The sequence below is a fragment of the Cavia porcellus genome, unplaced genomic scaffold (assembly GCF_034190915.1).
Source record: "Cavia porcellus strain 051 isolate PalLab524CR breed Dunkin Hartley unplaced genomic scaffold, mCavPor4.1 scaffold_24, whole genome shotgun sequence".
Lineage (NCBI taxonomy): Eukaryota > Metazoa > Chordata > Mammalia > Rodentia > Caviidae > Cavia > Cavia porcellus.
The window spans coordinates 26,697,805-26,712,875 of record NW_026947507.1 but is presented as its reverse complement, the minus strand read 5'-3'; the positions used below and the strand labels follow the sequence as shown (position 1 = coordinate 26,712,875).

General features: G+C 36.5%; 1 protein-coding gene across 4 annotated transcripts in view; it reads left to right on the top strand.

Moving 5' to 3' along the window:
- Anxa10 (annexin A10) overlaps positions 1-15,071 on the top strand; it is a 478,482-nt gene that overhangs the window by 436,187 nt on the left and 27,224 nt on the right. For all 4 annotated transcript variants that reach the window (XM_063234787.1, XM_063234789.1, XM_063234786.1 and 1 more), the window contains one exon: positions 4,972-5,066. In XM_063234787.1, coding sequence (XP_063090857.1) covers positions 4,972-5,066 — 95 coding nt within the window. The remainder of the gene's footprint in view (positions 1-4,971; positions 5,067-15,071) is intronic.

Genomic DNA, 15,071 nt, shown 5'->3' with positions numbered 1-15,071 from the left:
CTCTCTAACATCCTTGACAACTAAAATAATTTTAACCTGTATTTCTAGTATTTTTAAAGAGAGATTGTACAAGTACAAATTAATCTTTCCTTAAATGGTGCTGTGTACGATGGATATTCACACCTTTTTCTCCATCATTCCCACTACTAAGCACATTGCTTGCTGTAGGATTTTGAAGATGCCCTGTATCAAGTTGAAGAAATCCCCTTCTATTCCTGGTTTGGTGAGAAATTTTATCTTGAGAGATACTGTAGTTTATTAAATGCTTCTTATTCATATGGATACAATCCTATGGTTTTGCTTCTTTAGATAGTTGATGCAAAAAATTACATTAAATGATTTAGAATGTTGGGCCATACTTGAGCACTTCTTTAAATCTTTGTGTGCATTATTATATTCATTTCCTAATTATTTGCAAGTTCTTACATGTCTGTTTATCAGAAATGTAGGTCAGTAGTTTTTGATCGGTTTTGTTTCTTGTAATTTATTTTTCTCCTACTGGTATTACAGTAGTATTGGTTTCACAGAAAGAGCTATAAGGAATTTACTCTGCTTCTAATTTATGAAAGAGATAATAGAAAATTAGCATTTCTTTTTAAAAGTTTGTTAAAATTCACCAGTGAATAATTTATTTGATCTTGGTGGGTTTTTTGTTTTGTTTTGGTTTCTTCTCTGTTTTTTTGTTTTTCACTTTTAGTTTTTTATTTTTGGTACTGGCAATCGAACTCACAACTCATGCTTGCCAGGCAGGACCTTAGTGTTTTGATAGGCTATTAATTATTGTTCAGTTTCTCCATAAACACAGGATTTTTCAGGTTGTCTTTTTTGTTGTGTTTTGTTTTTGAAGTGTGAGGTCTTTGTGTCCTCAAAAGAATTGAACCATTTCACCTAATGTATCAAATTTGCAGCATAGAATTGTTCATCATTTCTGTAATATCCATAAGATCCATAATAAGAGCCTCCCTTCACATCTGATATTGCTATTTTATGTGTCTCTTTCCTTTCACCTGGCTAGAGGATCATAGATTTTACTGTTTTTTTTTTCAAAGTTATGTCATTGATTTTCCCTATTGATTTTCTATTTTCAATTGTATTTGCTTATACTTTTATTTTTATTACTGTTTTTCTTTTTTTAACTTTAAGTATACTTTGCACATCTTTTCAATTTCCTAGACCTCATAGCTTTCTTCTTTTTTCATTTATGCACTCAATATCATAAATCTACCTCCAAACATCATATTTGTTGCATCCTGCAAACTGTATTTTCATTCAATTTTGTTTGAATTTTTAAAAATTGGTATTTGCTATTCAAAAGCATTTTGTTTAACTTACATGTATTTTAGAGTTTTTAGTTAGCGTTGCTTGTGGATTTCTAGTTACTCATTTCTAGTTTATTTTTTTTTTTCTGGCTTGAAAACATATTTTATATGGTTTTCCCTATTCTTTTGAAATTGTTAACATAAGTTCTCTGGGCCAGAATCTGGTCTATCATAGTAAATATTTTATGTGAGCCTGAGAAAAATGTATGTTACAGTTATGTTATATAGACATTGACTCAATCCTTTTTATTTTCCAAAATACAACATAAACATAAAATGTAACATCATTTAACCAATGTTAACCAATAATTGTCAAGAAAAAAATAAAAATTACACAGCTTGAAATATTTATAAAAATATAAATATGGACATGTTTAGAAAAAGTTTATTTTCATGTGAAAGAAAAAACTATATGTCTTTCCTAAGCACTCTAGAAAAAAACACTCAAGTTGGCAGATAGAATATGTTAGTGACAGAAAGACCATATTTTTGAAATTGACTCTTAAATTTATATTTATATTAAAATATTGTATTAAAATGTTTAAGAGCCATAAAAAATCCCTCTGAAATACCTCTGGAAAGATAAACAAAAACTTCTATGAAAATTTAAAAATTAAGCATAGTTGAGAAGATTGTGAATAATCTCAACGACAAAAGCAAAAAATCAAAAAAGATTGTAACAACTTAATAAATGTGAAGACTATAATGAAAACTGTAGAAGTAATTGAAGTTTCTGTATTTTATATGTTCATTTTAGAACATAGCTAACAGCCTTCTCTACAATGGTTTTAATTCTTTTGAGTCTGTGACTAGGTGAGCCCAAGATGCCCCATCCTCTCTTTCTTCTTCAGAGTTTGTTGCTTTACTCTAAGAAGCGAAAGATTCGTCTTTGGAGCTGATTTCATGGCTTCCTGCACCCCTATAAGCTTCCAGACCATTTCTCTCATCTCCATCACACACCCGGTTTTGTCAAAGGCACAGCCACCCAAGTAAAAGCCTGTTACCCGCCCATATTCACTCGCAATTTCAGGATCAGCTCATAACTTCCCTAGGATCCTAGGATAGGTTTAATTTCTAAAATGATGATTTGCTTAGTATTCTAAACTCTCAGTTTATTCTTCTGTATGCATTAAATATCTCCTCTTGTCAAAGGAAAATTACACCAGATGTGATTAACCTTCATTCAAACTGTAGACATGGGGATCTAGAGGGGAAAGAGATTGAACTCAATTTCCCTGAAACAGAAAGCGGGAGAGTTATTAAACACAAGTTCAACTGGCAGGAAAGCAGTGAGCAGGAGGCTGATGGTGGGTCTCGGAGAAGATAATGAGGTAGCCTGGGACTGCTGATCAGTGCTTACCAAAGCTGGACTCCCCCTCTCAGACAGAGGCACAGAGAAGTGACTCTGCATTCCTTGATGCTATCATTCCAAAGGAAAGGCCTGAGAACATTTCTGAGTTGTAAATCTGGCAGGAAGGTGAGAAAAAATGTACAGGTCTAAAATGTACAGAATTTCAATGGCAAGTTTTCTATAAATCATTACCCTTAGAGGGGACAGGTCAAAGGACATGGTTAGGCAAAAAAAATCCATCTTATTTTAGTCAAGCTGAGTGAAAAGTTAAGATCTTCTTAGTCACTCCACTATAACCATAATTACGTGAAATGCATCTAAACTTGCTGTGCATTAAGATGAGCTGTTAGGTTAGTGTGATAATATGATACGAGATGCGACGGGTGCGGTGAAGTAGAGGATGCCCAGCCGGACAGCAGAGCCCATGTATGAGCAAAAGGACTGCCCTCCATGCAAAGCAGGATACGCTCACACTTTCCCATGGAAGTTTCCAGACACAGTATATTCATGATTTCCTTCTTTGCTAAGCCTCCTTCCTCTGGAAATTCTAACAACAACACCCCTGTTTTCAAACTGTGTGTTCATAGTAAGTCATACCTCTCTGACCATACAGTGTGAAAAACATGGTGTCCACTTACCACCCGTAAATGAAAATTACGGCAGCCCTTTTTGGTATGGTAGGACAGGCAGCTAAGAAAAGGATCTATTTCCTTAATTTATTGTGTTTAATATTAAATCTTTAGGAATGTCACCAGCTAGTATGGATTGTTGCTTCAGTGATAACGCAAGTTAAAACCACGGCAACAGCATGCGTTTACAGAAAAAGGATTTGACAGGAGAGTATGAGAACACAGAGAGGGACTTGAGCTCGAGAAGAAAATCTGAAGGGGACACAACTCTAACCTAGAAGATCAGGCTGCTGTCCTAACAACAAAGGACAGAAGCCAGTATTTATGGAGGTCCTGGCATGGGCTAAAATCTGGTTGATCGTTTACTTGGTTCTGATTTTGCAGCTCTGGAGAAGCCCTTATGGCTTGAGGAGTTAATTGTCTTTATGAGATGATTGTGTGTGAGAAACTGTTCTGGTTTTGCAGAGGCTCTATTGATACCCAGGGTGACTGCAGATTCAGAGAATGATGAGAAACTCTTAGGTGTCCATTTTAGGTAACTAAATTTGATAGGAGCGTATTATTGCAAATCTTTTATCTTGATGTCCTCAGTCTCAGTGGAACGTGAGATAGGTTATATAATATAAATTTAAGTCAAATAAACTTATATTATCAGTTTTTAGACAGCTATTATTTAAATGTTAAATATGCCTATAGGCAGAGCCCAGAAAGAATCTGACCCAAAGGTTGAAAGTGACAATAGAGACATGTACAGAATGAAGGCAGAGCTGCCCAGAGTATTCAGTCAGCTTTCCTGCTGCTGAGAGCAAATACCTGATACACAGCTCAAAGCAGGAAATGGTCATATGATTTCAGAGAGTTCATTTCATGATCACCTGGCTCCAAGGATGTGACAGCATAAAATTGTTCAGTACATGGTGGTCAGGAAAAAGAGCAGGGGAAAATGACAGAGAGGAAGGAATGAGATATACTTGCCAAGGACATCCTCCATCCTCCATGCAGAGCAAACACAAAAGTGTGAACCAGCAAGCCCCTACACAGCTCATAAGCCAATCAAGTTGACAACTGTGCTTGTATGTTACAATAAGATTTACCCTATGTTTAGTTAGCAACTACATATCTAAATTGTCAAACAGTTCCTGGTTTTTAATTCTCCATATACTTTTCAAGAAAGCAAAAATCATGATTTTGATGAGTAACATGTTAAGGGCTTAGCAGTTAGTCTGAGCTTTCTCTCTGTCATGATCTCCAGCAGCCTTATTTTTTTCATCTAGTTTATCCTCTGACATCCTGTTAAAGGCATCCTGGCTTTAACGATGCACCTGGTTTCTGCAGTCATGCGATTATTCAGGTTAGGAGGTAGTGAAGAATACACACTCTATTTCTAATCAGTACCAGGTCCTGAAGTAAGGCCCAGAATTATAGCTGCCCTTTGTCCTCATGGTCGCCTCTGACTATCTCAGTAAGAGAGACAATTTACAGTAATAATAGCAAAATGAGAGACAGGAAGAATCCAGGCTTCATCAAGCACTGCTATGTGATTTCCAATTTTAGTTGAAATTCCTCTCTGCCCCTATCAATGATAATGCTTGCACACTGATTTTCATCCTTAAATAATGGATTCTCACTACAGAGTAGTAACGTTAATAATGTTCAAACATTATTCTTTCAGACTGTGATAAAGATGTGCTGATCGACATTCTAACACAGCGCAGCAATGCACAGAGACTGATGATTGCAGAGGCATACCAGAGCATGTATGGCCGGGTAAGGACTTTGCATCTTGTCCTGTTTTAAGGACAAACTTCTGAGCACTACCAGTACTCCTAGGGAACTGGAACCGTACATTTGTCAGTTTTTCAGATCACAAAGATTTCAGAGCTCACTGTATATTGGAAATAGTCCATGGCTTCTTACACATTTCAAAGATCAAAAAATATATATCGTGTGTGTATCAGGTACATTCATAATTATAGTGACCGTCATTCCATCCCCAAATCATACAGCCTCTCAAAAAGAAAATTTTGATAACCTTTCACTGCTAGTTGGTCCAATTAGGCTTACGTGTGGGAATGGAAACACCTGTGTGCTGAACTTTAGGGACAGCATAGAAAGGACTAATGACAACCAGGTCAAAAAGTGCCATTTGTTCCTGGAATTCTCTCCAGGTCCTCACCCAACTCTCCACCAAAGTGAATTCTTCACTAGCTTTTCTTCTCCACAGCAGGCAGTTACAGACACCATTTAAAAAGAATGGCAATTTAAAAATAGCTGAGGGCAATAAAACCATCCACAGTGCTTTAAAGTAATCACATTCTAATTCCAAAGCAAGTACCATTAAAGATTCCTGGCTTTGTTATGCATTTAAACCACAATTCAAAACAAAAACTCTTCAGGCCAAAAGGATCTTAAATAGCAATTATTTTGTCAACTGAGTATTATCAATGAAGCACTACCATAAAACTTCCTTTATAGAGTTTGCCCATATAAATTTTCTCCACCTCAAAGCCTTAGTCTTTGAACAACTGTAATATATGAGACAAAATATAGTCTTCTTTTTTAGAATGAATTTTTTTAAAGCCACTACTAGTGATGACCATAGTTGAATTATGCTCAAGGAGATCAGTTTAACCATTTTTCCCTAAAAAATTGTTATTTTAGCTTATGTTTCTAGGATTTCAATGTTAGTTTTCTTGAAAAAGAGAATTAAAAATTGTAATAAAGGATAAATCTTTCATTCTCTAATATGGTTTTAATATGCACAGCATTAAGGAAGATTTTTCTGTAATGTTAACTCAAAGGTTTATATACATCTTTGCTATTTTATATCTTGTTAATTTAGGCTAAAGCATTACTTTATCAAGCTCTATAAAACTAAGCTAAAGCAGATTTAAAATAATTAAGAAACAACGTACTTGCACTCAAGGGATTTAAAATCCATTAAAGAACTTGTTCTGGAATGAAGCGCTTCTTACTCTACACTTAAGGTCTCAGAGTTTGTTAAGCCCTCACAGTTACTGAATAATCCACCTGTGCAAGAGAAGCTTTAGCTGCTCACTGCATTGCACAGGCTGGAACACATGAAGCCACGCTTTCCTCATTCCTCTGAAAGGCTCTTGTTATTCAATCAGTTATTAAATATTAATGGTTATCTCCCCTCACTTTTCTCTCTTCTTCTTCACTTAGCCAGAATTGATTCAGATCTCCATTCTTTCAGGCTAATACTGTAACTCCTCACTGGCCAGGCTACCACCAGTCTCTGTCCACTCCAGTTCACTGTCCAATTTGAAACCACAACAACTCAAATTCTAAATTTGACAGTGTTACTTTGCCATGCTAATACTTGAGAGTTTATTCCCTTCCTCCCCCAAAGACATCCATATTTGCATGGGACAAATCCAAATGCCCTCCGGGGGCAGGTAGGCTTCCTGCCCTCATCCCTGTGCTGCATCTTAATCCCAGTCTTCTCTCCTCACACACTTCAGCCACAGCCCAGTGAAAGTACTTTTAGTTCTCCAAATTAACTCACTTCCTCCCTTTGGTCACGTTGTGCCATCCATGCTCGGTGGCTTGGCTTTCCATTTCTCAGGATGTATAGCCATCATCCCCCCAGAGGATGGATACCACACAGGCTCTGCCATCCTTGTCACACGGGGCATGTGTGTGCTGTTAATGCACACTTTCTGCATCTTCCTGACAGTATCTCATGGCACACCCTTGAGTTTGTTTGAATTTGTTTTCCATTATCACAGTCTAAGACTGATCCATCCCAAAACAAAAATATCAAGCTTGAGAGTTATAGGCTTCTGCAGATCAAACATTCGATTTCTACAGGATTCAAGAGCAAGTCAATAGCTGCTTTTCAGAAATGATACACCTGGAAGTTATATCACAAAATAAGTTTTAATAATCAAGCAATAACTTCAAGAGGCTGTTTCCCTTGCCAGTTTCCAACTAGCCAGCTATCTGTCAGAGAAACTTGTAGCTAAAACTGGTAACTAAGATTATAGGGCCACTTCCTTACCTATGTCACTTTTCCAATGAAGAGCATTGCCTTTGGTAGTTACAAGCATTCACAGAAGCAGCAGATAAAACCAAGTAAAGTCAACAGTAAACACTACAATAATAGTACAGCACAGTCAATGAGGCAAAAGCCTGCAAGCAAAAAATCCTGCATCTCTAATTCAAAACTGGCCCAAACTCATCATGTGAACTTGGGTGTACTTCCACCAATGGGTCCAGATAGAATATTGACTTCAGCACCTGAATCCAATGAATGTATAAAAATTTGAATCCATTTGAGTCCCTACTCAGAAAAGTATGCACGTCCTTGAGCGCACAAAGAACAGGAATAGGAAGACCTTGGATCTTGATTATGCAAAGCAGTTACAGAATTTAGGATCAAATTCTGAAATCAGAAAACAGAATTTGGGATCAAAGGAAGAGAAAGATCAAGAGACATGAGAGAGAGAGAGAAAAGGTCTGCATTAATACCAAGACATATTGTTACCTGCATGAAAACGATGCACACCTTAATCAAGTGAACTTCTGTTATTTTTGGCCAACACACAGTCCTATTTCAGTTGGTAAGTTCATCATTACAATACCAGATGTCCAGCCTTGTGGAATCTTGACCGAGATGAATTTTAGCTGGTCCCACACGAGGGTGATCATTCCTTTATCTGGCTTAGCTTTGACTCATACATGGTGTTGTAGTCAGGGCTTTACAAGGGAAAGGATTTAATACAGGTCACATAATTTATAGGATTATTTTGTGATATTCATTCAATGAGTCGAATGTGAAAGAGTGTAGGAGCTCTGTCCATACACTGGGGAGTCAAAGAATCCACCTGAGGTCCTGGATCCCACAACAATGTTCAGTTGAAGGTTTAGAGCCCATGACAGTGCCCTTCCATGAGTCTAACTGGAGGTCTAGAGTCCACAATAGTGTTTCATGAATGTCTGTATCAGAGATCTGCACTGAGAAGGCCCAAAATTCAGAAGTAGAAGCTAAAAAGTCTACACCAGCAGGATGAAAGATCTGTGCCAGCAGGCTGAGGGATCTGCACTGGAATCAGGAAGCAATGCTCAAGGTAAGAACCAGAACTCCCCTGAAAAAAAAAGCAGAAGCCATTCTCAGCAACAGCAAGGATCCGAGTTCCTCCAGTGATGAAAACAGCTGAATTCATATCAGTAAAAACAGAGTGGCAGGCTTCTCCAGGAGAATCAACAGCACACCATCTTCCCTTCCACTTCTCCTTTGTATGCTGTTGGCAGCAATCCTCAGGTGGGCCTTCCACACCCAGCACCACACTGATTCAGGTCAGCTGGGTGTCACAAGGTGACCACAAGTTGTCAATCTACCACACATGGCAATTTTCTAATGAGTTACTCTTTAAAATGGACTTAATGGTTTTAACATACTTGAAAGACTGAATGAAAGGCCAAATTTGTCTCATGGGACTTACAGTGGGAGAGAATATTAAAAGTGGCAGAGAAATATGCATTCACACTCTGCTCTGGGAAATTTTTGGTCATTTTTAAAGATGTAGTAGTTCCATTTTCAACTGCTTATTAAGGTAAATATTGCATTTCAATTATAGAATTTTTGATTTGTAGAGTTTTATTTGTTTCCTTTGAAGTACTCTTTTTTTTTCGTACGGCCGTTTCTAATCTTTATTGTCTCAGATCTATGTGTATTAATTCTGCTGCTTGCAGAGTTCATTACCATTCTGGGAATTTTTTTTCTAAGTGTATGTCATAATTTTTTTATTGTGAAAATTTTTAAATGCAACATTTTTAGAAATAATCTTTTTTTCCTAAGTCAGAGAATTTTAGAAGATTAGCTTTGCATTTGCTTCTCTCTGTTTTCCCAGGAAAGTCAAGATCAACTTGCAGGATGATTTCTCTGCCCGAAGGTCTCAATTCATACATTCAGAATAAGTTTGATCTTCATGTCCAAGATTATATAGATGTATTGTTTTAGATTATCAGGGGGAAAAAGTCTACTCAAAACCCAGGCAACGAGAAGTGCGTCATCACCTCACCTTCCAGTGATGAATGAAATTTTCCTATCTCTCACTTTTACTGAAAATAATAATACAATAATAAGAGAAAAATTAGTTGAGGATACTAACCTCTTATGTGAGACTTTGGGCTTAACTTCCTGTGTTATGCTATTTCAATATATATTTTCCAATCCTCATGCAATGCCCTAATTGGGCATTAAAACTCGGAACAAATAGTTTGCAAACATTTTCTTCACTTTTCCCAGTCACCTACAAGATCATCACCAAAGTCAACTCAGTTCTGATTTTCGTTTGTCTCTTAGTTCTTTATATGCAAACATTCCTTGCACTTCTGAGATGATGTACTTCTAAAAGATTTTTTTTTCCTTTTGTTTGGAGAGGGAAGGCTTTTGTGTTTCAGTTAGCATTCTATAGCTATAATGTATCACCTGAGATATTCAACCTATAAAAAGAGCAAGTTTATTTTTCCTCACGTTTTTGGAAGTTCCAGCGCATGACTGATTTGCCTTGTTGCTTTTGGAGCTAGAATAAGGAAATAGATCCTGGTGGAGTATGTGGTTTGGTGGAGTAAAAATACTCACTTTACGGCTCACAAACAAAAAGAAGCCATGTCTCACTCTGTGCTGTGAATGAACACCCCACTGACTTACAGGTCTCCCACTGGGCCCTTAGCTCTTGCAGGTCCCACTTCAACCCAGTAGCATCAACCTGGATATCAAGCACTTAACCCAGCAGATTCAGGAAGACAGTCAAGATCAAAGACAGCAGCTCTGACATACTGTTTCTCTAGCAGATCACAGCATAGTCACTATTTTCAGACAAATGAATAAGTCAAAGTTTCACTGAGACCTGAATCAGGAATTAAAATGTGAAATCACCTATAAAAAGTAGCTATTGGAAGGAATATTCGCTTACTGTTCCAAAATAACAAAGCAACTCTCACAAAAGTTTCTGTAATATAACACAAATTATGCAATATTTACAGAGTAGCTGCTGGGGGAGATAGATTAGAACAAATTCTAAGTCCCGCTTGTTGTGGATTTGCACCAGTGAGGGTTTCAAGAGCAAGTACCATTTTTTATGATAATAGAAAAAGGTGATATGAGTTTAAAAACCTATGAAACCATTTCTCTGAGCATATTTAGGCAAGAAAAATGTTAGTCATCCTCTACTTCTTACCCCTGTTCTCATATAATAACATAAAGGCAAGAGAAAATAGGGAAAAAAATGGAGCCGTAGTTTTATTTTTAATTTCAATGAAGAGGTCAGAATAGCTGCAAGCTGGCTAATCTGCAGTTTCTCGTCAGCCACATAGAAAGGAACAATTTGCAAAGCAAAGACTCATTAGCTTAATGTAAGGCCACGCTGTGATTCCAGCAGAGCCCGCTGCAGGGTGAGTCTTCAGAACCCAGCAAAGCAAAAGCAGTCAGACTGAGGAAAGCCACACTCTGAAGGCTGCATCTGAAAAATTATTTATATAACTCGAAGTGAGAATCTAAAACTCCTAATTAGAGACTATTTTAGTGCTTCCCTTTGAACTTGCTAAGGTTAGTTATTTAAACATATTATTCAATATTTATCTTCCCAACTGAAAGAATTGTCTTCTCAGTATCCTGAGAATACACTCTGCTTGAGAGTATTTTCTCTTGTTTATCTTTGAATTACCAGAAATGACTATGAACAAATAATTGTTGGATTACGAGTGATCCTGCTCATACATGTGCCTGTTTTGCAGATGTTTCTATTTAGCAGGCACAGTTCTGTGCCGTGGATAAAATAGCCATGGGTATAATAGGCTAAAATCTCTACCATGATGGAGCTTATAGTCTTCCTGAATGAGAAAGGTCATAAACTGGTAGAATACGTCATGTTGTAAAGCAGTAAGTACCAGGGAATCCAGAGAGAGCCAGGTGAGAAATTCAGTCGGTGTTGAGGGTGTGGGTATAATTTTAATTAAGGTAAGTAGGGCAAGCTTCACTGAGAAAGCAAGGAGGGCGGTCCACGTGGATACCTCTGGAACAAAGATTTGAGGCAGAAATAATGACAAGAGCAAAGCCCTTAGACAGGAGCAGAGGTGGTATTCTAAGTTTAAGAAGCACTTTGGAGCAGAAGTGAAGAAAAGGGAAGCAAGGAGATTAGTAGGAGAAGCAAGCAGAGAAATAACCAGAGACTCACCGCGTGTGTTGTGCACCACTGTGATGATACACATTTCTACCGAGTAAAATGCCTGGTGTTCACTTTCTTCTGGATCAATAAGACACACAAAAATTATACTTCAGTAGAATGTGAGGAATGGAGAAGGAACAGAGGAATCACCGATCTGATTGCTCACAGCGTTACGTTGTCAGAAGTGTTGAGAAAGTACAAGGGACAACAGAAGAAACACCCCTTTGGAGGCCATGAGAGTAAGACAGGACAGTGACGACTGTGCCTAGACAGAGCCGTAACAGTGAAAGTGAAAGCTTCTGTGTATGCAGTTGTGCACTGCTTAAAGACAAGGGTGCACTCTGAGAGATGGATTTTTAGCTGATTTTGCTAATGTATGAAAATCATAAAGTGTACGCCCACAGACTCAAGCAGCTGTGATGTCACTAGGCAGTAGGAGTTCTTAACTTGATTAAATTCTTAAGACCATTGCAACATACACCATCACTGAATGCAACATTATTATGTATGCAGACAATGACTATGAGGGTTTACCGACAGCTGGATATACTAAAAACTGGAAGAAATGCAATAAAAGAGAACAAACTCTGAGGTGGATAAATAAAAAGAGACAGAGAATGAGAAGAGGAGAGAGAGGAAAATAATCTAGTGTCAGCATCGCTAACAATGAAGTATGCTTATTTTGCAAAAAATTGCCTAGTATTTCAAAGGAAGAAAAAAATTTAAGCACCTTTCTTGAGTCAGAAAATATTGTGAAAATCTCACTTCAATTAAATTAAATTAAATGGTTTAATACTTTTACCAACTCTATGAAGTCGGTGCTCTTATTTGCTTACAGAGTGACACAGACTCGGATGATGCAACCCACTTACAACCTCATAATTACGATGGACAGGATTGAAAACTACTTTCTACTAACAGTACATGATATCTGATACTCTTTCTTCCTCTAAAAGTGCATCATTTGTTTGATTGTTTTTTTGCAATATTGCAATAGCTGTGTTACGTTGACACGGTTACCAAATAAAGATAAATATTGCCATCTAGTGGCGTTGCTAATCTCAGTGTATAGTAGAACATACACATAAGCATTCAGTAATTGTACGAAGATGTCCTACATAAAGAGATTAAAGATATTCTTATAAATGTATGAAATGATTGTATGATCAAGTAAATGTGATTAAAGATTAGATTTTTGCAGCACTGAAGTCAACTTCTGCTTGAATATTGTTTATTATTTATAGCTAATATATTAAAGATTTTCTTTTCACACTCACACTGTATTCCTTAATTTGCTTATTCTCTTACTTCTTCATATATCCATCTGCATAGTATAATACACTCTATGTACATTTTTTATACTCAGAACCATGATAGAACTAGATGCTGAATTTAGAAAAATTTGTGCAAAAGGTCCATGTCCTAATAGGCACCGAGGGAAAAAATACACATAAAATTTTATCTTATAATCAGATTTTTTAAATACAGCACAGTACAAAGAATGTAAAGATACAACAGTGGTTGCAAATACATTCAACTTAGAGTTAGAGGAAGGTTCATGAAGTAGGTAATAATTCCAATGTTGTAAATTTCCATCGTCTACCAAGTGCCATTGTCTCCTTAGGATAAAAAAAAATGAGTAGGTTCATTTGCATTCAAACTTTCAGTGTAGCCAGTGTTACCAAATTAAAGCATTCAGAAATGCCTCACTCACCACCTATATGCCAAATTCATCACTTTGCTGATGTATCCTTCTTGACTCTCTATGGCCTACATGTTATTAAGAATAATATTCTTACTGGAAGGTCAGAATAATCGATATAAAATCTGGTCTCCATTACTGATTTGTGAAATTATATAGAGCTAGCTAATCTATATAGATTTCTCATCTAAATAATGGATAATCACTGTTTCTTATTCTTGGGGTTGCCATAATGTATTATACTAATTTTTCACATACACAATAAACTTTCTGACCAGCAGGAAGCACTCAGTCAGTATTAATGGTTTCATCATCATACACTCTGGCTTGACTTGCTCAAATGTTCATTCTTAGGGACTTTGCTCTATGCAATTGAAAAAAGTCTACAATAATTGACATTTGAAGTCTCTCTCAGAAGCATTTAGACTTCAAATCCATTAAACACTTCTGTGTTTAGAGCAAACTTATGTATCTCAGATCCACATTGTAATCCACACACACGTGTTTCTCTGGGATCAAACACTGCCTACGAAGTGTGATCTAATGTATGCTAAATGTCTAGATTTTAAGAGTATGTGACAATGAAAGGCACATTGCCGTTAATCTTCCTCCAGCTATTCCTTGTCACTTCAAGCACACTTGTTTTATTCCTTCCACTTTCTGAAGCAGTTCTGAAGGTCCTCTCTCACGACTGTCTTTACAAGGTGTGACAAAGTAAGACACAGTGAATGCTGCTGCCCAGGGCCATTCCAAGGAAAGGCAGCTTGTAGAAACATTAGAGTGGGTCCTTGTCCATCTGTTCACAGGGCCTGACACCCTGGATCCTGGCTCTTCCCCAAAGCCAAAATGACCATGAAAGACAAATGTTTTTAATTGATTCAGGGCATCAAGGCAGCCACAACAGCACAAATAAAGACACTTGAGAAAGAGAACTTCCAGAGCTGCTTCACAAAGTGCCAAGAAAGACAGGATGAATATGTTTGAAGGGACAGGGAGTATTTAAAGAGGGGCTAATGGCAGTGTGCTATTTACTGTAATAAACTTTTGATTTTACCTTTATTGTGTGTTTTGTTCATGTCATATTTTGGTATCTCCTAAGCTTGATAAATAAAATTGTTACTATTTTATTGTTATTTCAATAGAAGTTTATTTGCTTTGTTAGTATCTTTTATTGGAATTATTTTACTGAACAACCTCTAAAGTCAAATACTACTACTTAGTTGTAAGTAAGACTGGGTATACTTTACACATAATTAAAGAAAGTAAAATTTAAACCTCTTTTAGATACCTTGGTAACTCTACAGAAAATCAAGTTAGTATATGTTTTTCTTAAATTCCTTTTACATTATAAAAAATAAAAAGCAAAAAATTAGAATATCAATTCCATATTTTATAACCATATTCCAAATACAAAAATCTACCATGTGTATTTTTTCTTTGAGTAATTCACTTCCAGTATTTTGAATAATGTGCCTAATACGTGAAGAAAGATATATGATCATTTTACATTTTACATGATATATTATCATTTTACATAAGTTATTTGACCATAGCATAACCAAAGACATCCTGCTAAAAGAGATTACTGCAGGTAGAATAAAATAAAATAAAATTTGTTGTTTCTTTAAGGATTGTTGTATCATTAAGTCTATACATAAAAACCAAGAACTTCAAACTAAAATATTTTCAGGTTTCATCTTTTCTGTATTTTCACAAGTTCCAAAAAACGGTTGAGATTGGAGGCTAGACCAAAAGAAATCTTTCTACGTTAATATGACTACAGTGTCCATATGCTTTATCATATGGCATGATTAACTCAGTCATGTTCAAATCCTCAAACCCACTCCACTGTCTCATGTAATCTAGAGTGCGTGT